General features: G+C 34.6%; 1 protein-coding gene across 1 annotated transcript in view; it reads right to left on the minus strand.

Annotated features, from left to right (window-relative positions):
- Arhgap32 (Rho GTPase activating protein 32) overlaps positions 1 to 27,861 on the minus strand; it is a 227,475-nt gene that overhangs the window by 47,717 nt on the left and 151,897 nt on the right. Inside the window, exons 10-11 of the mRNA XM_026392440.2 lie at positions 26,794 to 26,871; positions 13,817 to 13,898 (exon numbers count right to left, since the gene is read on the minus strand). Of these exons, the coding sequence (XP_026248225.2) occupies positions 13,817 to 13,898; positions 26,794 to 26,871 (160 nt within the window). The remainder of the gene's footprint in view (positions 1 to 13,816; positions 13,899 to 26,793; positions 26,872 to 27,861) is intronic.

Here is a 27,861-nt window from a genome sequence, read left to right on the forward strand (position 1 = left end):
AACTTTGTAAAAGGGCTAATCTGTGACTCAAAGAAGATACTGGTCTCCATGTAATTTTAATGAAATAATATAATAAAAAGCAATTTACCAAGTTCTATAGAAGTACCACATTAATATGAAATCCTATCCTAGGAGAAAAATCTCTCAGTTAATATAAAATCTTTTAAGGATAGAGATGGCTACACTTGCCAATGCTTATGGGGGCAAGCCAGGGGTAGGGGAACCCTATACTTGAAGAAAAAAGGCACAAGTGTTATTTCCTTATGCTAATTGGAGCAGGCTCTTCACAGAGTTGGCCAAATTCTTTTAAGTAAATCAGCACTGCCTATTTTCTATTAATCAATATTTAAATATTATTAGCCCCCAGGAAAAAAGTTTTAAACATGATACACACACTGGTTGCTTAAGGGAAAAATGTATGTTCTTTTACTCATGAAAACTTTTGTTATATTAACCTCAGGACTAAGAAATAAGCTGACTGAAAATAGCAAAACAGGCATTTCCTAAAAGTGACCAGGAAAATAATAGCTACATGGCACAATTAAGAAGATCCTATTTCAAGAAGTGATCAACTCTCTACAAACAAGACAAATATTAATCCTCAATTATACAGTTTCCAGATAATTAAATAATGAACCACACACCTAGATAACCAAGGTAACATGTGCCCAAATATAATCTAAAAATAGTGTCAGCAAAATATCCCGAATGTTGTCTCAATCAAGTATCTGTATAAGTGATTGAGATCTTCTTACCTCTTGCTGTGGCACAAGTTTAGGACCAAATCTTAAAATTATTCCAAGTGACTGTATTTAGCAGTAGACTCAACAGGACACCACAGGTCTGCATTCCATGCAAAAGCAGAGAGAAGGAATCATAATCACACAGGATCGAACCTCATCCAGTACAGATGGCTCCAAGGCAGGTCATGGGTTGGTTCTAAGGCAGGTCCCCACAGCACTTGCAGGTGCTAGCTTTCTTTTCAGGCCCCCTTTCAGTAGCACTTCTCCTGGCTCTGATCTCGGCCTGTTTTAGAGCCAGCAGCATGAGGACTCTGCCTTCAGGAGCTCACTCCTCCTCTCTCAGCACGTACTGCTCAGCAACACTACAGACCCGCCCCAGTCTAAGATTCCCTTGTAGAACAGGCTTCACCAGTGTGGCTCCACCCATCCACCTCACACAGGTGAATGTTTCCTGTTCAGAAAACACTCCTATGAAACTGACCTGTAATTATGTCCTTCATCTTTTGCAAAGTGACTTACACAGTTCAGTTGTTTGTATTTGCTAAGTAGGTGTGAGACAGTGTATCCGATAAAAATGTGGCATATCAGGCCCCAATAAAATTAAAAGAGAGTGATCAAGTAGGAAGTATTGCTAGTAAAAGGATTAAACTAACAGCAACAGGTAAATAAAGCAACCATTTTTATATCTTTGCTGATATCAAACTGCAATTGTTATTCCACTAACACATTTTTTTAAGTATCAATTTACAGTTTCTGTGTGAAAAATTCTGAGGACAATTTCTTGTGCATCCACTAGAGGGAAAAAAGTAATCTTTTTTTTTTTTTTCGGTACTAAAAATCCAGAATTAAATAAATTTTCCTGAGTGTGAACTCATCCTTTGTCCACTGTCCAGTTAAGTGTGTGTATCTGAACTCCACCTAAGGGGTACCCAGGGACTTCTTTCACTCTAAAAGAAATATTTCTCAGCAAGAGAGAAAATTCTGGGCAAGTACTATCAAATTAGTATTCAATAAATCTTAATTTGTTAGTTTTTAAAACAGTCTTACTCTTTATCTGTATAAATGCAGTATGTTGAAGAGATTCAATAGCTAAACAAAAACACTTAACAAATTGTACTAACTCTATTCTAATTAAATAAATAAATGAACTGGAAAACACTGACATATTTTCTGTTCCAAATGACTTTTTACTAATTTCAATGTAAATTTCATTTTCAGATATTATTTGCCTTTAATTAGCAAAATGATGTTGTATCATTATTGTTATAATGTTATGTGCTAGGCAGTTCTAAGTACTTAAAAAGTTTTTCATCAAAACTCTATTAAGTTGATTCAACTATTATCCCATCTTACTGATGAAAAAAACAAGTCAGAGAGGGTAAGCAATCTGCCAAGGCAGCACAATTGGTAACTGGCAGAATTGGGAGACCCAGGCAATACTCATCATACCCAGCCCAAATCTTACCCTGTTGATTGAATTTATTCTTTCCTTCCTCTCTGATCATAGCTCTGAATATAAAATTGTTGATAAATGGTAGGCCACAATAAGGAAAACAATGAATAAATATGATTTTAAAAGACCATGGAGAATTCTAATATGTGGCAGAAACAAAACATGTTAATTTTTCACCAATGGAACAGCTTTGGATTTATTGTTTTTGTTGAATAGGAAACGAAGTATTAAAATTTATTCATGGTAGAAAAGGCAAATCCACTGTTTTTTAATTTCGAGCTAAAAATACCACTACTTCCCAACCCACTTCCTTTGGCCAAAACTAAACATAGACAAGAGACGGCAAAGGAAAAAGAAAAGAGAGAAAGAATAGACAGAGAGATGGAGAAGGCAAATAAAGATAATGTAGAAAAGTCATTTTGGGAATGCTTAGTAAAACGCATAAGCCCCTAATATTATCTAAGGTGTAAACATGGATAAGAACAACTAAATTCCACAATAATTTGCTTGGGTGTAGGAGAATTGCATAATTATTTAATAATAATTCTCACCTAAAACTTGAAAGACTGTTCTCTATGTCATATAAAAATATACACTAAGAAACAGAGTACATGCAAAAATTGACAGATTTGCAATAAGGCCCATATTCTCCTTAAAGTATATGGTGACAATGTCAATTTCTTGACTTTGATAATATATTATATGATTATGTAAGATGTAAAATCATGGGGAAGGAGAAGGATGATTACAGGAGAACTTTCTGTATTATTTCTCCAACTTCTTCTGAGACTAATTATTTCAAAATAAAAAATTTAAAAATATGTCAGATTGAAAAAGCATTATGCTGTGTCATCTTGTGACTGTTTATGGCAGAGGAGTCATTTGTCATTTTTCTCTCATATTTAATGAAATATTTGTACAGTAACCACCTGTGAATGACTAAAAAGTATCTCTGTGGGATAGCAGGGACAAAATAATTCACTGGAAAGGCAATGGCTATATTCCAGTCATTCTATTATAAAAATTACCTGAAGGATTCAAACCCTTTGTACTATGTCTGCAAATTCTTCTAGTTTCATAGTCAAATATATACAGAATCAAATCACTTCTCATGGGTTCCTGGCTCCCATACTGGTCTAAGCCACTGCCAGTGTCTCTTCTTACATCTTCCTCCTTGCCTATTCTTAGTACTCAAAGTGATCCTTTTAAGGTAAATTAGATTAAGCAACAACTCTGTTCAGCACATCTTCACTGCCTTCTCATGTAATTCCAAATAAAAGCCAAAACCCCTACAAAAGTGCCCAGGCCCTAGGAAGGATCTGGTCCCTCTCTCCTTCTAACTGTATATCATTTCTCTCTAGCCAACCTGGCCTTCCTGCTGGTCCTATAATAAGCTGGACATACATCCAGGTCAGTTATCTTAATATTTATGGAATCCCTCTCTGGAAAGCCCTTCCCCAAGGTATATGTGTCTATTCCCTCATCATCTTCTTCAGGTCTTTGCTCAAAAGTAACCTTCTAATGAGCCTTCCTTGAACACAATGCCCTCCTGAATGATAACCCCACATGACCCACATCCTAGCACTTCCCAGTTTTTACACCATTCTTGGCTTTATTTTTCTGCATAGTACTGATAATCATACCATCTATTTCATTTATTTATTTATCTCTATTCCTCTTGTCACACTGCAATATAAACACCATAATAGCAGAATTTCTACCTGTTGTTCTTACTATTTTAGCCATAGCACTTAGTATGCATTCAATAAATTCCTGATCTAGGGGCTGGGATGTATGTAGCTCAATAAGAGATCACTTACCTAGTATATATAAGGCCCTAGGTTTAATACACAACACTGAAAAAATTAAAATTAAAAATAGATAAATAGGAGCTGGGGTTGTGGCTCAGTGATAGAGTGCTTGCCTGGCACATGTGAGGCCCTGGGTTCAATTCTCAGTACTACATAAAAAAATAAATGAATAAAATAAAGGTATTGTGTCCATCTACAACTAAAAAATATTTTTAAAAATAAATCTTTTAAAAAACAGATAAATAATTTGATTAATGAATGCATAAACACTAGAAATGACCAAAGATGGAAGTCTCTTTGAGCCATAAGAAGACTGATTTGAGCCCGGCTCCTAGATCAAAAGATAGATGGGGGATTAGGAAGCATTTGTGATAACTATAATGGAAATCACATGTTTTCAATTACTTACCAATCAGAATTCTTTGGGAACATCTATCATGCATAAAAGGTGCAAATTTGTATGAAATGGAGTATCTGCCCACAAGCAGAAGAATGTTGGTGCAGATAAAAGACACACAGTAAGTAAATTATCAAACTCAAAATGAGATAATTTTTGCCATACATTATTCCCAAATGAGTGATATAAACAATGGCTACTGTAGGCCAAATCACAGGTAGGATGAATATTATTGATATTTCCTAGGAGTTTATCAGAAATGCAGGCCTCATTCTAGATCTACTGAATCATGATCCACAGTTGAATAAGGTCTCTCAGGTGAATTGAATGCACTCAAGTGTGTGAAGTAATGGCCCTTGGGAGCCTTCATTATGGGCATGGTCAGTCATTTTAGACAGGAGAAAAAAAAAATGAGCAAGGAACTCGGAAGCCCAGAGCATTCTGGGAGGGGAGTAAGCAAACACGTTACTGAAGCTGATATAGGCAAGAAAAGGGAGAAAACAGACCACAAAAATAAATTAGTTCCAATGTTGTGGAGCACCTTCAATTCTAGAATAGAGATTTGTAAGTAATTCTGGAACAGAGGGAAATCACTAAAGTTTTCTGAAGGGTTATATAAGTTGTATTCTAAAACTGTAATAGTAAATATTAGGATGGATTGATTCAACAGGCAGTAATTGTGAATTCACTGAATATACCTCCTGTGGAGAAATAAAGAATGAGCTATATTTGCCACTTGTGAGGAGAGAGCACATTTCAGTGAACAAGTAAAAAAACTGCTATTGGATTTGATGAGGATTAGAGAGAGAGGAGTCAATGAAACTCTTGTAGAAGAAGTGGATCATGGCCTAAGTCCTGAAATACACAGCAGAATTCAAGCTGTGGCATTGGAAGAAGTAGGCACATTCCAGTAATCCCAGATACTCCATTGGCTGAGGCAGGAAGATTGCAAGTTTGAGGCTAGCCTGGGAAACTTAGCAAGATCATGTCTCAAAACAGAAAAGGGCTGGGGATATGGCTCACTGGTAGAATGCTTGCCTAGCATGCATGAGGCCCTAGGTTCAATCCCTAGTACAAGAAAACAAAATAAAACAAAAAGGCAGAGGGAGGGCATTTCAGGCTGCACAAACATCAGGAGCAAAGGGAAAACTCTGAAACCAAGTGACATGTTTTCAGGAAACAAGTAGATTCCAGCTGAGTATGTAGGGAGACTGATTACAACTGAAAATGAAAAGGAAGGATGGCTAGAAGTACTACTAGAAGTTATGCTTTGTACCTAGTGAGGAAAGATTGAAAGTTTTTTTTTTAATTAAGGAGACATTAGAAAGGATGATCAATGAAGACAAATTTGAAAATAAAGTGGGTTCATTAAGCAATTCTTTTTATCCTCAATTTAACCCATCATTTGCACTAATTTCTATTCTATTAATATAGTCCTTGTGGAAATTCATTTTTATTTGGTCCTATTGTAATAAAAATACATTAAATGATTGTTTTGAAAGAGATAACAATAAACTTTATATCACATATAAAGTTTACATGTAAAGAATTCTGAGTTTTGAGTTCATTGCACCTGGGTTATTTACCTTAAGCGCTTGGTTCAGTGACTGGCATTCTTGTACTCCTAAGATCTCCTAGGGTACTGATTCCAGTATCTGATTCTTACAAATATCAGCCTCCAGAACACAAGTTCACATATGTGCAATGGGAAGAATATTCAGTATAACAATCCATAGAGAAGACATAAGAACTTGGACCTCTTTCACTGGATATGTAAATGTGTGCATTTCACACTGAAGTGACATGCAAACAATATGGGTAGAAGGCAGCAAATGGATGGAAACTGAAACACAAAGGAAAGAGAAACAACCCAGAAGTAAGCAAATAAAAATAAAGGGAAAAATCATAATTATAAAAATTGCAAATAAAATGACGAAGAAAGTAAGGTATTGGAACACTGATTTCTTAAAAGAATACTATGAAGAATTTTGTTGTTTTTGTGTTGTTTTTTTCTCCTTAAAGGAATAGTATAGTGGGGATGCAGCCCAGGGATACAATGCTTAACTAGCATATGCAAGGCCCTGGATTTGATCCCTAGCACCACAAACAAATAAATTAAAAACAAATACTAGAAAGATTTCTTTTTCTTGTCATTGAGATACTGGAGATTGAAGCCTGGGGCACTTTAGCACTGAGTTACATCCAAGCTCTTTTTATTTTGAAACAGGGTTTCACTAAATTGCCAAGGTTAGCCTGGAACTTGTGATCCTCCTGCCTCAACTTCCCAAGTTGCTGGGATCGTAGTGGCATGCCACTTCACCCAGTTCTACTGCATCATCTTTCAAACATTTCATTGTTTACCTTTCAGATGAAGATTTGTAATTCTCCTGGAAAGGATTTTTGCATATGGAGTTATAGTCAGGCTTCTCTTTCATTTATGCTCTGTTGTCTACTGACTCAGGACCCTTTATGGAAATAATGCTGCCCTGCAATGCCACCTTTACCATAAATCAGGTGTCTACATATATACAAGATTGTTCCTTGACAATGTTGTGTCTCACTGATCAATAGATGTCCATTTCTGGCATTTATATCAGTGTCTTAGTGAAGTTTTACAATAAGTCAATATATATTACAATAAAGTTTCCAACCTTTTGTTCTTGAGTATTCTTGAGTCTTCATTTCCATATGTATTTAAAAATCAGTTTAGACTCAGTGGTCAATTTCCACAAAAATTCCAGTGCAATGTTCAGGGCATTTATCAGTTAACTCTGCCCCACTGGGCTCTGAACCCCAATTTCCCTTTCCCTAGCACTGTGACTTCCTCTCCTCCATCAGCAGACACTACAGGGGAATAATTTCCCCAAATGCTGGGAGTCATCCCACCCCCAGGATTTTTCTTCTGCTTCACCTTAGCTCAGCAATTGTTTATTGTTTATTAACGTTCCAGTGCTTCAAAGAGTTATTTTTCTATTTCTGTCAAACATTTCTATCTGTTCTCAGAGAAAAGATTTATCCAAATTCTTAGTCTTTCATTTCCAGAAGTTCTGTCTCAAAAGTAAGCTTTAATTTTCTCCTTTTCTTCTCCCTCCCCTTCACATTCCCCACCCGTCTCATGTCTTAGATGATGTGGAAATATATAGAATGCCAGCGTGGAAATTATTTTAAAAGAACAAATGTTGATCCCAGCAATGAAAATTATGATATGAGAATTGAGGAATTCATTACATGGGCTTAACAGAAGATTATACACAGCAGAGGAAAGAATCACTGAACTTGAAGAAATTTCAACAGAAAGTATATTAACTGAGAAGAAGAAATGATAGGGAGAAAATAGTGGAAAAAAAAGATCTGTGAGATAATATTAAAGAAAATAATTGATATGTAACAGAGAAGAGAACAACAACTGGACAAAGAGAAATATTTGAGTCAGGTGTGGTGGTGCACGCCTGTAATTCCAGTGGTTTGGGAAGGCTGGAGCAGGAGAATTGCAAGTTCAAAGCCAGCCTCAGCAAAAGCAAGGTACTAAGCAACTCAGTGAAATCCCATTGCTAAATAAAATACAAAAAAGGGCTGGGGATGTGGCTCAGTGGTTGAGTGCCTCTGAGTTCAATCTCTGGTACTGCCTCTCCCTGCCGCCGCCAAAAAAAAAAAAAAAAAAAAAAAACATTAATATTTGAAGAGATCATAGCTGAGGACATCCAAAACCTGAAGAAAGATATCGATAAACAGGTACTCAGTAAACTCCAAGCAATATAAACACAAAGAAAAACGTGTGTTATTCCTTCCCCTTTCATCTTCCTCAACTTCACATTCTTCTACCACAACCTCAACCATACATTCTCCTACTATGCCCTATGGTACCTGAATAGAATGCCAATTTCTTATGAGCTGCTACCTTTATTCTGCTTTTCTTTCCTCTTCTCTTTCTCTCACCTTTATTCTTAAGGCACCACGGATACTTGCTATCTTGGTCAGGACATGGTGACTCAAATTTTATTTATGAACACAAATAATTGAACATATTGAGAACATAAAGAACAGCTTTAAAAGGAAATTTTTTTCCTATTACCCTTGTTGTGTAATAGTATGGGGAGCTTTAAGTTTTCAGTCTCAAACTATAGCTGCATCTTCTAGATTTGGCATCTAGCAGTGACAGATGGCAATGTTAAAAATAAATAGGACATTCAAGTTGTTTATACTGTAGGCAAAGACAGTTTTAAAGTGTGAAACAAGCCCAAGGCTGATTGAATTTACATCATCCTTTTCAAAATGTATTAAGAATGCACATTTCCCTATGCCAACTCTACAATACTGTTCACACAAAAAATAAAACATTAGCTTTTGAAGGAGTACTTGTTTTTACTAATTGCTAACTTAGAATTAATGATGACTTGTAGGTCTTCAAATTCAAACCTACTTTCTAATATTATCAATAACTTTCTAATATTATCAATAACATTGGGAGACTTATCTCCCAATGTAAAGCTTCTGGAGGTTATTATTATATGTGTCAATTCCCCATTCAAAATAAGAAAAAGTATTTGATTGGTAACAGTAAATTTTTTTTCAATATTTTTTAAATTGTCAATGGACCTTTATTTAATTTATTTATATGCAGTGCTGAGAATTGAATCCAGTGCCTTACAGATGCTAGGCAAGCACTCTACAACTGAGCCAAAACCCCAGCTCCTAATAGTTTAATATTGTCATTAAAATTTACTCTAAGTTTTAAAAACTCAGTTTATGGGACATTTCTGAGTAAAAGATGTCAAAGATGATATGTAATGACTAATGAACTTATACCAAGGGGAAGGTAGATTAAAACAATGCACAAGAAATCACAAAAAAAATTTGATGTCAAATTTTAGTAGCATCAAAAAGTAACCATAAAAAAACCTAGGATGATTTCAATAAGAAGACTGCTTTTGAAAAAAATCTAACACTGTTCTTAAAACCTCAGTCAACAAACTAGAAATAGAAGGTAACTTCCTCAGTCTGAAAAAAAAAAAAAGAGTATCCATAAACACCTTACTCAATGGTGAGGGACTAGATTCTTTCTTCTAAGATCAGGCACACACTAAGATTGCTGGCACCTGAGGCTTCTGTTCAACATTGTATTAGAGGTTCTCGCAAGGGAAACCAGGAGGGAGGGAGGAAATAAATAAATAAACAAACAAACAAACAAATAAATAAAAAATGGCATCCAGAATGGAATGAAAGAAGTAAAAAGATTGCTATTCATAGATGACATGATTCTGTATATAGAAAATCCCAAGGAATTCACTAAATAATGAATAGAACTAATAAGCAGTTCAGCAAGGTTTCAGGATAAAAAAAAACTGTATTTCTATGCATCTGCAAAGAACAATAAGTAAATAAAATTAAAAACAATTCCATTTACAAGAGGATCAAAAAATATTTTAAAATAAATTCAATAAAAGTTATACAAAACCTATACTCTGAAAACTATAAAACACTGAAAGATATTAACACTCTCTAAATAAAAAGAAAAACAGTCTATGTTCAGGGATTGGAAGACTAAATATTAAAATGATAAAACTTCATAAATTGATCTACAGATTCAATAAAATTCCTATCAGAATCCCAGTTATCTTTGTAGAATCTGAAAAGCTGATCCTAAAATTCATATACAACTGCAAGGGATCCAGAAAAAAAAGTCAACCCTTATAAAGAAGAATCAATTAGAACTTAACACTTTTTTTTTTTTTAGTTGTAGTTGGACATAACACCTTTATTTCACTTGTTTATTTTTGTATGTGGTGCTGAGGATCGAACTCAGGGTCTCGCACGTCCAAGATGAGCGATCTACCGTAAGCCACAACCCCAGCTCCAGAACTTAACACTTCTTAATTGCAAAACTTACTGCAAAGCCACAGCAAACAATATAGGGTAATTCTTGGCATAAGACATACAGATCAATGGAACAGAACTGAAAGTCCAGAAATAAAGTCATGTACTTAAGGTCAACTGATTTTCTACAAGGGTGGAAAGACAATTCAATGGGGAATGAACAATCAATAAGCAGTGTTGGAACAATCCACATGATGTTGCATCTCTGCCTCACACCATATATGACAATTAATTCTAAAAAATAGATCACAGACTTACATTGAAAAATCTAAAACCATAAACCTCTCAGAAGAAACTATGAAAGTTAATCTTCGTGGCACTAGGTTATTTAAGAACTTTTTAAAAATATACAAAATATTTAAAAAAGGAAAATTAAACTGGGCTTTATGCTTTTATGCTTCAAACTTTTATGCTTCAATGGATACCATCAAGAAATTGAAAGGTGAAATGCAAATCAAAACTTCTTTTAAGATTTCATCTCACTCTAGTCAGAATGGCAGTTATCAAGAATACAAATAACAATAAATGAGGATGTGGGGGGAAAGGCACACTCATACATTGCTGGTGGGACTGCAAATTTGTAGAACCTCTCTGGAAAGCCGTATGGAGATTCCTTAGAAAACTTGCAATGGAACCACCATCTGATCCAGCTATTCCACTCCTTGGTCTAACCCAAAGGACTTAAAATCAGCATACTATAGTAAAGCACCCACATCAATGTTTACAGCAGCTCAATTCACAATAGCTAAACTGTGGAACCAACCTAGATGCCCTTCAACAGATGAATGGGTAAAGAAACTGTGGTATATATACACAATAAACTATTACTCAGCATTAAAAGAGAATAAAATTATGGCATTTGCAGGTAAATGAATGGAGTTGGAGGATATCATGCTTAAGCAAAGCAACCCAATCCCCCCAAAACCAAAGGCTGAATGTTCTGATAAGTGGATAGTGATCCATAATGGGCGGGGGGAGATAGAAGAACTTTGAGCAAAGGGGAGGGAGAGAAGGGTGTATGGGGGTAGGAAAGATGGTGGAATGAGATGGACATTATTACCCTAGGTACATGTATGGCTGCACATATGGTGCGACCTACATCGTATACAACCAGAGAAATAAAAAGTTGTGCTGCAATTGTTTACAATGAATCAAAATGCATTCTGCTGTCGTATATACCTAATTAAAACAAATAAATAACTTTAAAAAATAAAGTGAAAGATGATCCCAAAAATGGAAGAAAATACTTATAAATCACTATTAACTGATAACTGACTTGTACCTGGACCAGACAAAAAACAAAACTCAATAATGAAAAGACAAATAATCCAATTTAAAAACAGGCAAGGGATCTGAACAGACATTTCTCCAAAAAAGATATACTAAGCCAATATGCACTTATAAAGATGCTCAACATAATTAGCCAACAAGAAAATGCAAATCAAAACCACAATGAGATACTGCTTTACACTTACAAAGATGACAAAAGTTTTAAAAAAAATCCAAATAATAGCATGGGCTGGCAGCTGAGAGCAGTGGCACATGCCTTTGATCCCAGCCATTTGGAAGTCTAAGGTAGGAAAGACTGTAAATTTAAGGCCAGCCTGGTCAACTTAGTGAGACCCTGTCTCAAAAGAAAAGGGATAGGGATATAGCTCAGTGGTAGAACAACTGTCAGCACCACTGGAGAAAAACAAGAGAGAGGGCGGGGGAGGGAGGGAGGGAGGATATGGAACAACTAAAATTCTTGTATGTTGGTGGTAGAACTGTAAAATGGTGTAAAAGTGTAACTGAAGGTTAAATATAATTCAACAATTCCACTTCTAGTAGGACATGTACCCAAGAGGGACAAAAACATATGTCCATACAAAAACTCTCATACATGAATACTGCAGCATTAAAAAATGAAGACAACTGCAAATGAACAATGAACGGATAAATAACTATGGTACTTTCATTCATCCATTTAAAAGAAGAGATGAAGTACTATTATATGCTACAACATAAATGAACCCTGAAAACATTATGCTAAGTGGTCTTTTGAGCCAGACACAGAAAACCATATTTTGTATATTCCACCTTTAAAAAAATTCAAAAGAGGGAAAGCTATAAAGACCAAAAGTAAATTAGTGGTTGCTTGGGCTGTGAGGGAAGAAAGGAATGGGGAAAAAGTGTCTCTAATGGATACAGGATTTCTTCTTGGAGTAATAAAGATGTTCTAAAATTAACTGTAATAATAGTTGTACAATTATGTAAACACTGAATTATACACTTTAAGAGTGAATTGCATGGTATGTGAATTATATTTCCCCAAATTGTTATTTTTTAAGTGACTAGTGCCATATTTTAAAAAAAGAAACTCACACTCATCACAATTATTAACAAATGTTTACTGAGCAATATGCACAGTCTTTTAATAAAAATACCAAAGCAAAATAAAATTGCCTTGAAAACAAATGAGAATCCTGGGTCAAGTAGAAGTGCAGAGAACACTATTTTGAAGTATTTTCTTTACTAAGCAATAAAGTTAATCTGCCTATAAATTCCTATGAGAGAAATTGGAACAATGACTACCTAATCTTCAATAAAGAAATAAGCTTTGAAAGGAGTTACTTCCCTTCACCTTTACTTAAATACTTTACAAAGACTGACAAATTTATAATTTGTGAGAAGAAATGAGAAAATACAAATTAAGGAAAGAATGAACTTTTCCCCTGTAATTTCCCTTACATATAGGCCTGAAGATACTTTAAGCAGTTCAATTAAATTCTGAGGCTTAGAAATCTTCTCCTTTCACCAGAAAGGACAGAAGAAATGTAATATAACTAGGAAAAATAAACTCAATTACTTTTTTGGTTTAAAATCTTTGAGTCTATTTTTATTTTCTTTTTAAAAATTTACATTGGATCAAACATTTCCAGACAAGATAGATACTCTACAGAATTTTGCCCAGATTAAATCATCCCAACACATACAAAAATCCCAATTTTCTTGCTGCTTTTTTTAATCCCCTGAAACACTGCTTTGTTTATTTTAAATATATTCCACATATTTATATAGCACTATAAATTATATAAGTAATAAAAAATGCTGCTTCAAACAGTGTTGATGTTCACAGGCACTGATAAAATATATATGCCCTTCAACTGTTATCTTCCAATTGATCACACCAAGCCTGTGATGCCCATGTTAGATCTTTAAACTTATTTTTAAAATCACTTTTTTCATTAATAAGCTGCATTCCTCCTATAGTATATAGTATATTTCTCCTATAGTAACCATAAAAGCAAGTAATGACAAAGCTTAGTGGAACACACATTCTTTAAAATTGTCTAAACATTAGAATATACATAAACAACTTTGTAAAATGAGCAACAGAAATTAGGCAGTGTTTAAAATTAAAATCATGTAAAATTAAGAATACGTATTATATAAATAAATGCGAAGAACAGCCAAACAAGCCATGTACTTGACTAGAATCGAACATCTGTACCTGTGAGCAGCTGGTCATACCAAACTAATGAAAATATGTACTCACCTGGTTTTGGCACTGAATTGGTCACCGACGGGGGAACTTTCTGGTTAATTAACTCAACACAATGTCCAGGGAAGAGTCCCACCTAAAGAAAAGCAACAAATACAGATTCCAAACTAGCAAACAAACCAGTATGTGAACACTGCCAACTCAGTTCCAGTAATGTACTCCACAGTCCCTCCCAAATGATTCTATTATTCCAAGATTCTGGATAGCAGATGATGCCAATTACACAAACAAATAATAAAACAATCTGTTGCTATGAGTATACAGACTTATGCAGGGTTCTCTATCCAAATATCTAAGTCTGCTTTTTTAGTGTTAGCTTTTAATTCCCCAAACTTCTTCTATTACAATTAAAATGCTACACAGGCAACAGATAAATTTTTTACTGTGTAATAATTCACTTTGCTGAAATCTCAAATCTGGTTGTGCTGACACTTCTGTTGCCAACTCATTGGGTTTATTATTTTCTTTATAAGTTTTTAAAAATTTAACACTAAACTAATTATTTGTGAATTTTCTCTTCACTTTCATACATGTTTCATGAAATAAAAGAACATAATTTTTTAAAAAATGGATTTCTGAAACACTCATTTAAAATCCTGGTATTCACTGCTGGTAAAGAGCCAGAAGTACATGGATAAGACAGAAAGTGAGAGAGAAGAATTTCAGCAGCCAGATACTTTCGCTTCCAAGAACACACCACATTGACCTTATGACAGAATTGCCTATTGGCTTTTGGTAGGATCCTAATAAGCTATACTAACAAAATTCTGAGTTTCAGATCATCCAGAGATACTGTGAGGCTAATAGAATAAATACAGAGATAAACAGTCTGGAAAAAAAAAAGTAAAAAGGAAATCTTTACCAATATTTATAGATGTTTCCTTAGATAGGGATATAAATGGGCTGCCATGCAGCAGATGTTAAAGCTGAAAAATGAAAACTACATCACGTTGTATCTCCCCTCTGTTGACAGACTCTGGGAAGAATAGAACAGTCTTCCAAGAGCGTGACTCATCACAAAGTTCTGAGCTGTATAATTTCCATCTGTGTGGGATTATTTTCACACACTCATTTGCAGCATTCTTATTTCAATTTCTAGATCAATATTCTATGGTACTTCTTAAAATTATGAGGACATAACCAGTTATCATGAGCTGAAAAGGGGTTATTAAATGATTATCAGTTTTGCTTGCAAGATTTGTATTTGGGATTCTTAAAGCTCCTATATGCACTGCCTTCCAAAATTATGCTTTCAGTATTTGTTTTATTGATAAAATTCTGTAACACATTCTATTCAACTTTCTATTTCAATAAACGGGGAATGCTTCCAAGATTGGTTGGAACTAGGTAAGAAAATGAAAAATCCTTCTCATTTTCTCTTGTATGAGTTCTGTGAGAGGGTCTGAGGTGCACTGGTTAACAGCATTATCTCAGGGTAAAGGATGTGGGTTCAGTCCTAAATCTACCACTTAATAGGCTGGATGTGTAGTTTAGACACTCCGTGACTGTTTTTCTGTTTATACATTATAATGATAATACTTATCTCATATGGGTTTTATGATAATTAAGTGATTAGCATAGGTAAAATGCATTTTATGAGTGCATGTAGTAAGCGCTCATCAAATGTTATCTGTTATTATGCCAGTATATTACTGAAGACCTAGAGTTCTAGCTGCTCCATCAAATGGGTATGAAACATAATACACAGGTAAGTGACACATAACACATGTGTGTGTCCTTAAGTTTCCTCACTCTCAAAATGTCATTCTTTCCATAAAATTCTAATTCATTTTAATTTATGCAAAACTGAAATTTTCCATAGACAAAAGGTTAGGTGCAAACTTGCCTTACACATGTTTTTTATATTCTATGATCTGGAGGAAACTGCTTCATTTCCTAATTTGTCACATAAGGAGTAACTCTTACCTACACCTCAAAAGTTTATGTGAAAGCACAGAGACCAGTTTCTAAATTCAAATACCTTTCAGTAAATAAAAACTAGTTTTCCATCAGGCCCTCACAAAGACTGAAAAAAGTTTAATGAATTTCTTCGAAGAATTATATCATACACATTAGTTATATTCTCATCTTTTAAATTGTCTCAATATATTACGTTTAGATATGTAGGAAAGATATTATTGTATACTTCATGGAATTTTACTGCAGGCACATCCAATACCTAACCCCAATCCCTGCTCTCTTGTCTCCCTTTCTTATAAAATGTAATATTATTAAATATTAGTTAAAACAAATATCCAGTTTCCCAAACTCTTTGCATTCAGATGAATTCGAGACACACATAGGCGCAACTCTAGACTCCTATCTTGTCTCTTTTTGCTGTAAATGCAGGTGGCATGACTGGGTCTGCAGCAGTCATCATTTGATCAAGGCCAAGATGATCTCTAAGATTTTTGCTTATCATCATTAAACTACTGACATCAGTAGCACTAGCTACCTTTTCTCTTCACTTTTCTATGTCTTGAAACCAAGAGCATTGCTAACAGTCAAGGGGTCATTTACTTAAAACACTACATAAAAATAAATAAATAAACAAAGATACATAAAAAAAAGAACACAAAATATTTTTTAAAAAACTTGTGAAAGGCAAACAGATTCCCTTTTATAAAATTTTCATCATGAAAAATAAAACTGTGTTCTGTTGAAGATATCATATAGAAAAATGGCTAACCCTAAAAATGCAGTTAATGAATACTTAGACTTTTATGCTGAATATTTAACCTAATATTTTGCCAAATATACAAAATCCCGATAAACTCCAAGTGTCCAATGGTAAAAGTGACTGAAACTCTGGCAATATTATCTATTAACTATGTCATCCTGTTTCATATCTTATTTTTCCTGCAGCAGTGCTAGAAAGGGAGAGAAGAATTTGGTACATAATCAGGGGTCAAAATGAGATTCAACTCTAGGAAGAGTAAGCAAGAGAGAGAAAAAGCCATCACCTGGGGCCCATGATGGTAGAGAAGTACATAACAAAAACTTAATAACAAACGGAAAAGAAGAATGTAGTGATAAGGCTACGTTCTTATAAGAGAGGGGCTTACCAGAAAGAACTAGGGCCTTCATTTGAGTTTTTTCTTCAGGTCTTTGAGATAAAATGAGAAGAAGCCAGAGAGACTATTATATCCCTGTAGAGTTTAACAGCTGGCTCTCCCTGGGGGAAAAGGTCTTGATTTACAGGTTTGGCCAGTGTTCATGGTGCAAATACTCCTACCTGAGCTGGTTTTAAACTACCAACGGGACACAACCGATCACAGAATTGAGAAAAGATGCAGAACAGCACTCTATTATATAGTATTGTACCATATAAATCCATTAGATGGAATGAACCTCAAGAGTACATATAACAGTAAAATATTACAAAATAATTACCCAAAAGATTTGATTCTAATATAATTCATTGATTAAAAATATTCATATTTTTATTCTTAATAATTATTGGGTTTAACAGCTATCCTACAAAATTCACAAAGATTTTACAATGGGCTCATGCTCATCATTAATTTATAGCTATCCATTTGGTCCTGTGCCTGTGCAACACTGAGAGATCCTATAATTGCTTTCCATCAGTCAAGCAAGTCTACAGCTCACCCTCTGGCTCTAGGAGAATAATGAGTGATGTAAGGGGAACCTCCTGAGTACCTTGAAGATACTCAAAGGGGGAAAAAATCAAGTTTGGCTTCAACAATATGTGTACTGAAAAATATTTTGGTGCAACTTAGAGGCAATGTTAGATAGAAAACTATTGGAATAAAATTTAAGCCAAGAGCTTTGATGACTGTAGGAAGGGAAAGGAATCCTTGCTCAACAATAGTGCCTAATTCTAACAATAGTCCCTCTGATTCAACCAATCAAAACCTAAAAATAAATTTCAAGATAAAAAACAATGAGCTTATCACTGATTTTTAGAAAAATTTCTACTCTAATTTTTTTTTTATTTCACTATGACTAGTAAAATTTTAAGGCCATTAACAGAGCAAAATATTTTTATAAAGCTTAGTCAAGTACTTGTATTATTCCCAGAGTCATACCATCAATTGAAACTATTTGGCCTCAGGGAGTTAAAACTCCCAGGTTTCTAGTGTTTACATTCCATGACAACTGAAGTTAAAATTTAGATGCCCCATTCCCTTCCTTCCTGTATTTATTTCCTCCCAGGGTACTATGTCCCTTTGGATCTTATTTGTTGATATTCTTATTGTTAATGTTATTATCCAGTAAGAACACTGGGGTTGATCATTTGAGCTTCTAAATCAATTCCCTTAGTTTCCTTGCAATATTAATCTTCTGCCAAAGCAATCCCAGCCAACTCCCCAAATTACACCAGTATACATCCATAACTTGAATGTCATGTGTTTCTGGAGAAAAATCACATTGCTGAGGAGATTCAAACTAATGCAAATTCAATCTATTATGTAGAAATGCCAACTACTTTTTCCCACTTCCCATACATTCTTAGAGAATTGATTTTTTGATGTTGCAGTTAAGAAATTTTTGCCTCATCCCAAACCACAATTGTTTTCTTTTTTGTGCTTTACATAGGGGCATATGATCAATTTTTAGGTTATTTTTGCAGACTCTGCAAGAAATAAAGTTTACTTTGAAGACAAAAACAGACCATCTTTCTTCACTGAATTGATTTTATACTTCTGTTGAAAATCAGTTGTCTATATATGTATGGGTTTATGTCTAGACTCCATTCTGTGTCATTAATCTACTTATCTCTATTTCTACTGATCCTGCACTTTACTTAGGCTGTAGTTTTACAGTAAATCTTCAATACTGCTAGCTCTCCAACTTTTGTTCTTCAAATTTGTTTTGGCTCCTTTATTCTATCTAGGTCCTTTGCATTTCCATATGAATTATTTAATCTGCTTGTCAATTTCTACACAAGAGTTTGCTAGGATTCTGACTGGTATCAGTGTGGGAAGAAATGACATCTTAACAATATAGACTTCCAACCCATAAACATAATATACCTCTCCATTTGTTTGGGCCTTCTTTAATTTCTCCCAGAAAGGTTCTGGAAATATTTTTAAAATTCAGATATTTTTTCCAGATATATCCTTAAGTATTTCATATTTTATGCTCTTATAAATGGGTTTATTTTACTGTCTGATTGATGTTAATGTTGTCAGTTTGCCTTGATAACACTAATATGGTTTTCAAGTAGTTGTCTCAAATACTTATATCTAAATATTTATCACATACTTTAAGGACAAAAATTACTTTCCTTTTACTTATCCTTTATATTACATGTGAAACTTTACATAGACTTTTACAAAACGAGGTAATTATATTATTTGTAGATTTTATTTCAGAATCACAAGAAGGGATTTCAGAAAGTATCATAAAGAGGGAGTACATTATGTGATGAGACTAAAAGCTACTATCTCTAGCGATCCTGTCAATTGCTTTTATGAAACTCAATGTTTAAGTGTGATATATCCTCATGCTATCAAGTTAACAAAAAGCTACCCATTAGGAAATTTATCTCTAAACACCCACTGCTAAAGGCACTAAAAGAAAAATTAAAACATCAGGAACAATAATGAAAATGTACACATTTCTATGATTTACAGGAGGAAAAATCACAAAACTGGAATTCACCCTGTGTTTTGATCCTGGCTATACTATCTAGTTACTGTTTTGGTGAAACAAAACAATTTATCTAAATTTCTTTGTTTCTAGATTTCTAACATTGTAAAATGACAGATTACAACCAGATAGACCACTATCATCTTTTCTACTATAGAAATCTATGAGTCATACAAGGCAGAGTTTCAAAATAGTTGATTAAATTACTACTATGATCTGGTTTTGGACCAGAATGCCTGTTTCAATGTAAACTCTGCATTAAAGAGAAGGGTAATAATGAGCTAGCTGTTTGACCCCTCTATGCTACAATTTCCTCCACTCATAAAATGAGATAACAGCACCTTCTTCATGAAGTATGGGGATAAAAGGTTAATTTGGAAAGCACATAGAATAGCAAATGTAAGAAACACTCAAGAAGTGTTTGTAATCAGTTTTATTTTTAGTGTCATACATTCCCTTTTTTCTTCAATTCATGTAACATTATGAAAATTTACTACATAATATGATGTCCCATTACTTAACTGGAGAGGAAATATTTTGCTTTACTTGATTTTAAGTAATGAAAAGGTACAGCTTTATATTCCTGGATATTACGGTTTAAAGAGTCCCAGCTATCTTCCCTTTTGAATAAAGAAGACTTTTAACCATATACAACTCCTATGGTAAGGAAATTTTTATTGTCCAAGAATTACTTCTCTGATATTTATGAAAAGAATAAAAACAAAACAAAAAAACCCCACAACATTCTGAGTTAACTACGAAAAGTAAAATACTTGATCTTGATCATCTTGTGGAGAATCCACAAAATATGACCTTCATCTGTTCTGTTAATCTCCAAGTGGGATTTTAGCCACTAGATTAATTTCCTGACAAATGTGTTTTAAGGAGGACTTTCTGTGAGGAGGGACAACAAAACAACTGCTGTACTGTTGGCTGCTCATTCTATCTGCAAAGGATAAAAAACAGGAGGCTGGGTCACTGGTTCCCACATTCCATATGTAAGAATAATCCAATGAACTTGTTAAAATTTAGACTGTGCCCCTGCCCCTAGGATTCTGATGAAAAATATCCACATTTCTCAGGTCAGTCTGATGCCAGTGGTTCCCAAATAAAACTCATAAAACTGCACCAGAGAAATAAATAATGTTCAAAAACATTAACATTATATTTGTATTATGCCTTTAACCTAAGAAAAATGGCTCTCAGAGGCCTTACCTCACATTTCCAACTACAGTCTACATACAGGAGCGCAAGTCTGAGAGTAATGCCTGTGGTTTTCAAATCAAAGAAAATAAAGTGAAGAAGGTTTATCATATAATGAAACATCTCAAAAATCACAGATAAAAGAGTCAATATACTCCTTAAGAGGCAATTATACAGATTTCAGAATTTCAAATTACTGTAGTTAATATAATTTCACACTTCCTACTCCCAGAAGCTTAAGAAAAGAAAGAAAGTTGGGGTATAATTTAAACACAGGGATGAACTTATCCTTCTGTTCCCCAAGCTAAATTATGGTCTGGAAGAGGTACACTAAACAGAACTTAGCAAAATGCTGATCTTTACCAACCACCAGTCAACTAGCAGTTTACCTAGAGCACACATAGATAAAAATACAGAGGAGGTCTCACATCCTACCCCAAAACTACCTAAACAGAAATTTTGGGGTTTAGGTCCTGAGATCTCGATATCTCTCTCTCTCTCTCTCTCTCTCTCTCTCTCTCTCTCTCTCTCTCTCCCCCCCCCCCCGTGTGTGTGTGTGTGTGTGTGTGTGTGTGTGTGTGTCTGTATGTTTGTTACTAGAGATGGAACCCAGAGCCTCAGGCATGCAAGGCAAACACTTTATCACTGTGCTCCAGACCCAGGTTGACGTTCACTCTTTCTAGTATGTTCCCCTGTTGATTCTCATGCACACTACAATTTGAGAATTAGTGGCAGAGAATATTATAATTTATTGGTAACAAAATAATGAAGATAGCAGAGATGTACCCTTAAGCATATTCAGTAAATGCTATTTCGTGGACTAACTTTATTTGTAATTTAAAGCAACAATGCAACTACATTAAATACTTTTAACATGGCTAAACCCATCCCCACTCAAAAACTTGACAGTTATCAAATGCCAGTGAGAGTGTGCTAGGTAGCAGAAACTCTTATTCATCACTAGTGAGAATGTGGAATGGTACAGCTATTTTGGAACACAGTTTGGTGGTTTCTTATGAAACAGCACATATTCTTACTACATGATAAGCAATCATACTCCTTGGTATTTACCCAAAGGACTTGAAAACTTACGTTCACATAAAAACTTACACATGAATGTTTACAGCAGCTTTATTCATAATTGCTAAAAACATGGAAACAATCAAGATTCCTTCCATAAGTGATTAGATAATAAATCATGGTTCATCCTTAACATCAAATATTAGTGATTTCAAAAAGGGAGCTACAGAACCATGAAAAGACATGAAAGAAATCTTAAACACAAATTACTAAGTGAAAGAAGCTAATCTGAAAAGACCATATGACAACCATATGACATTCCGAGAAAGGCAAAACTATGGAAATAGTAAAAGATTAGTGTTTACCAGAATTCAGAGAGAGGGTGACATAAACTGGTGAAGCATGGAAGAATAACTGAAGAATGACTAAACAATTCTGTATGAAAATAAAATGATGGATATATGTCATTGGGCAATTGTCAAAATGCACAGAATACGCAACATCAAGAATGAAGACTAATGTAAATGATGGTCTATGGTTAATAACAGTATATTGATACTGGTTCATTAATTATAACAAAAAGCAAAGCCAAAACTGTTCTAGTAACTGTGGGTAGGATTTATGGTTGCATTTTTATTATCTATGATTCTGGTCTGGGTGTTCCTCAGACCACTTTTCTAGAAACACTGCTTACCACGTACTTCAAGTAAACACAGCCAACAACTGACATGAGAAAAAGGTCAGCATTTGCCAATTCTAATCATTGCATTGTTAAGTAAGATGTGAATATAGAAAAACTGTAGGAGGAATAACTCTATGAAACTCCATGAACTATCTGCTCAATTATTTTGTAATATATACTAACCTATACTAAAAATCGGGTCTATTTATTATTTTAAAAAACTCTAATAAATACTTTCAAATACTAAAGAAAATCACAACACAGCAATTGCACAGCACTAGTTCATAGCAATATAAAGGAAAGGCTTCCGCAAGGAGACCTGAACCATGCCAGGTCTTAATGGCAAGTGAGAAAGGAGACAACACATGTGTGGGACCTTGTTGAAAGAAAAAAGTAGTGTACAAGTAACAGGTCGTAACCTATGAGGCTGAGCAGAGCTGCAAATGCAGATATTTCAGAAAGTTTCTAATCAGTGCTCAGAACACAACAGCTCAGTGGACTCTGCCTCTACCATGGGAAGTAGCAGCCCATGCTATTGCTCCCTAATGATTTCTCCCAATTGGCACCCAAAGATTTGGATCCCCAGGAAGACCACTGTCCTGGCTACCCCCATGCCAAGTAAGCCCCTCATCTCCTCTGCACCATGAGGAAAGACAGGTTGCACCACTGTGCATCCTTCTCTGTGGTCTGCAGTCAGAGCCCATTTTGCAGAATTGGCATATAACCAAAGTCAGTCAAACTGGCTGACTGAGGTATGCTCTTCCATGCCAGTCAGCATGAGCCCACCGAGAGAGGTTTCACTGGTTCACCTGCAGATCCTCTCCCCAGAAGACACATACTTAAGACTATACTCTTCTAGGAACCCTTCCACAACCTCCAAGGAGAGTCCAACTGGGCCATGAAGCCCAAGGAACTTCAGCCCAGCCCTAAAAGTGGTTCAACCCACTTTTATCCAGGTTGAGTGGCACCTATCATAAGCTAAATTGTATTCATCCCAAATTCTTTTGTTGAATTCTTAACTTCCATAGTTCAGAACTATAGCTGTATTTTACAGATAAGGCTTTTAGTGAGGACTAAATGAGGTCATAGTGGGTGGGTCCTCATCTAATTGGATTACTATCCTTACAAGAAGAGGAGATAAGAACTCAAAGACACCCACATGAACAGAGCAAATGCCATGTGAGGACACAGTAATAAGACAGCCTTCTGCAAACCAAGGAGAAAGGCCTCAGAAGAAATCAACTCTGCCAACATCTTGATTTTGAACTTCTAACTTTCAGAACTGTGCAAAAATAAATTTATGTTATTTAAGCCACCCAGTCTGTGGTATTTTATTATAGCAGCCCTAGCAAACTATAACAGTATCTAACAGACAAATGAAAGAAAAACAGCCATGCCCAATAATAGGAAACATAAAATCTCACACACATATTTATAAAATAAGCACGACTGTTTGCATTCTGAATTTATATGACCCACCTACCTCAGAATTTATGAAATACCAAGAATTAAGATATAATTTACATTAGAGAAATTTAATATTGACCTTTTGAAAGGGCTCACATAAAAATGCCCCTTTAAAGGACATGTTTTTCTAATACTTTTACACTGTGAACTAGCTTTTAAAAATTAAAGTTTAAAGTAGCTTTTGGTGTAATATATCTAATATATAAAGGTAAGATCCACTATACATAAATTGTGGTTTTTAGCTCTGCTGAGGTCCTCTGAGCTACTTCAGAAGGCCTCAGGGAATTCACCTAGGCAGGCACTATGGGGCTAGAGGTCCAGTGGGCTGACTTAAACTAATCAGGGCAGCTATACTGACACCTCTTCTCCTGCTGAGGTTATATGAGATTCTCTTTGATTAACCATTTTACTAGTTAAAAAATTAAAAGTATGAGAGTCATCAGAAAAAGTTATTATTTCATGATTTTTAAAATAGAAAATCAGGACATAAAAGGGCTATAGATTACAGTTATCATATACATGGATAATTAAGATTATCTTCCACTCTTAAAGGATATCTCAGGAGGAACACATCTTCAGAATTTTTAAATACTTATCAAGAGTAGGGAACTTCATGAGTTGCCTGAGGAGGAGCTTTTCTCCAGGATACAATTTATTAATCATTACATAAAATCTTAACTAACACTCAGTCTCTACCAGTAAACAGGTATGCTTTGTAGCCCTCAGCTGGTTAATCTTTACCACAATCCTCCCTGGTTGGGAAGGAAAGATGTTCTTTTCTACAGCACAGAAAACTGAAGTGAAGAGAGTTAATAATTTGAGAGTGAATGTAGAAATCATGCTCAGTGCTCTTCAGGCAATGGGACAGAGACTCATTTAACATCCTGACAGTTTATTAAACTTCTCAAAAACTGCCTTCTCTCCATAAAATTAGGAGATAAAAATTATCTGGAAGTTTCTTAAAATTAAAGAACACACTGCATGTAAAATGTCAAATGCTTTGTGCATAGCAGATGCTCAACAAGTCTCCCAACTCCCACCTTCCCTTGCAGTCTTACAAATGGACTAGTGTGTAGGACTGCAAGGCATAGGGAACCAGGTGGATTCTTTCCTTAAAATATTGGACTCCTTTAAAAAAAAAAGTTTTGACATTTAAAAATGTCTTGCTGCTGGTTTTATGGGGACCCCTACATCAATTGCTGTTCTCACAGGAACACTCCACCTTGATCTACACAGACACCATTGCCTTTCTGAGACTAATACAAAAAATAACTTTCCTACAGGAGCAAGTTTTATTATCAATGACAGAGAAATCTCCTTGAATTTAAAACACTTGTTTTTATTTTAAATAATGTGTTTTGGCAATAAACTAAGTTATAATAGTTTTAGAATACTTAATTTATGACTTTAAGAAAATTAGTTTGTTTATGTAATGGACTTACTTGTGTGGGTCTAAATAAAATAATTAGGAAGATAAGTCTATACCTAGCATATAGTCATTGATCAATAAATAACGGTTACACAAATAAAGACAAACTTGCTACTATTTTTACAATCAAAATTAAAATGTTGAGAGGGAGTACAGAGATTTTAAGTGGAACCTTTTGGTTTTAAGAAGAAATTCAATTCCAAAGACTGCAAATAAACTGATGAATTGCTATATATGCTTTTTTATTAGAAATGTATAGATAAAATTAAATTTTTAAAATAAAAAATAGAACTATTTAAATTTTATATCAACATTTATTGAGCAAAACACACACACACACACACACACACACACACACACACACACCTGGCCTGGTCTAAGTATTTTATACTTTCCTCTTCATACTTTTAACCTTCATGACAAAGTCTACATGGAAAAAATATTGTCTGCAATCCCCAATTTACAAATGGAGAAACAGAGACACAGATCATTAAATAATCTGCCCAAGATAATACATGATTATAGTTCAGGCAATTTGACTCCGGACCCCACAATTAACTGTTTTAAATGGTATTAATATTCATTTATAAAATACATTTTATGAACAGTTAATAATCAGGATTTTTAAATATGTCAAGCTCAAAATATTTATATACTAGGAATCAAATTTCTGACTTTGTAGTGAAAGTGGTTTACTTGTGTAGCATTTCACAATACTTTTCTAAGGAAACCACACACACACACATACACACCATGGATTAAGAACATAATTTTAAAGCTTTTTCAGAGTCTCCTTTATGGACAATTTTAAAAGAGAAAAGAAACCCCATTCCATTCTATGAAAATTAGTCCCAAGTTAATTTAAAAGATGCCATTGTAAAGTCTTAAATTAAACAATTTACATGTATATGGAAAATATAAATGAGAAGACTTTAGATTCTACTGTTGTTCTGTAATACAGTAAGTTTCTAACAAGCGTTACAATAATTTTTTATAGAAAAATTTTATCAAACTGACTTATTTTTAATAAGTATATTTTAAAAAGAAAATATACATGAATGATGATTTAAAACTAACACTAAACTGGGTGCTATGGTCCACGCCTGTAATCCCAGCAGCTTGGGAGGCTGAGGCAGGAGGATTTGGAGTTCAAAGCCAGCCTCAGCAAAAGCAAGGTACTAAGCAAATCAGTGAGACCCTGTCTCTAAGTAAAAATACAAAACAGGGCATGGGATGTGGCTCAGTGGTTGAGTGCCCTTGAGTTCACTCCCTAGAACACCACCTCCCCCACTTCCCAGAAAAAAACAAATTAATACTAAAAGAAGCTCTCAGGCCTGCGACCCTGCTCACACTGGCAGAATGATAAAGAAGGGGGAGAAAACAAAACAAAACCACAAAAGCAACTGGACAAGGAAATCCAGGTTTAATGCCATTTAAAGACAACATTTCTGATGACAAAGTCCACTTGCAGTACACCTTAGAAATAGGATTTTTAATGACATACAGATAAGTGTTCTTAGAATTTTTCCACACCTAATTTTTGTTGCTTACCTGAAACCCATGCTTGCCTCTCCACCATGTACTTAACACTTTGGGGGGCATATCAATAACGGAAACAATGTCTCCCACCTAAAAGAATCAAAATTTTAGTAAAATTGTTTTAGTTCAATTTTAAATCAATTGCTATACCTAGAGTTTAAATTTGAACTGCACAAAAGGACAGAGTACTATTTTATGCTCTGGCTAATAATTTCTGGAAAAATATATTACCTCTTTTAAAATAATTTAATAATCTTACTTTTTGCTAAGGAAAGTTCTAAAAAAATGTTAAGCAACACAAAAACTGTGATCTTAGTAACTCATATGCAGTAATGTCAGAAAGCTAGATTTTAGATGAAGATTTTTTTTAATGCTAGGTATCATACCATTGTCATCAGTTATGCTTTAAAATACTGACTCCTATGTGTATTGGGTTGGACTATACCATGGTGCAAAAGTGATATGCACTCGGTAGAAACTGTGCTTCAAATTTTGAATTTTGATTGTTTCCCAGGCTAGTAATATGTATAATACTCTTCTGTGATACTGTGTAACATGGAGCCACATCTCCAATCAGTCATGTCACAAGGGCAGACAACTGAGAAACTACAATGCCCTTGTTGCTAAGCCAGGATGTTCAGTAGGTTAGGCATGTTTGATATATTTTTAACTTAACAGTATTTTCAACTTAAAATGGGTTCAGTGGGGTATAACCCCATGCTAAGTTGTAGAACTTGTGTACTTTGTAACCACTGTCACTGGAAGCAATGAGATTCACTTACAGAAGTTTCAAATACTCATATTTAAAACAATAATACCATTAATGTTACCATTATGTTACCATGTGCAAGCCATTATACTGATATATCTTATTTAATCATATAGGAAAGGCCCAAGATGGATTGTTCTTAGTAAGTACAAAATGTGATGACAATTCAACTCCTTTCAACAACCCACTATAGTCCAACACTCCACTATAGACCTAACTTTCTTCATTGTAAAAAGCAAGCTAGTGAGTTTACATGAATATTTTAATAATTTTAATTATAATAATTAAGTAATATATTTCATAGAAGTTAT

The sequence above is a fragment of the Urocitellus parryii genome, chromosome 4, assembly GCF_045843805.1.
Source record: "Urocitellus parryii isolate mUroPar1 chromosome 4, mUroPar1.hap1, whole genome shotgun sequence".
In the NCBI taxonomy this organism is placed as follows: domain Eukaryota; kingdom Metazoa; phylum Chordata; class Mammalia; order Rodentia; family Sciuridae; genus Urocitellus; species Urocitellus parryii.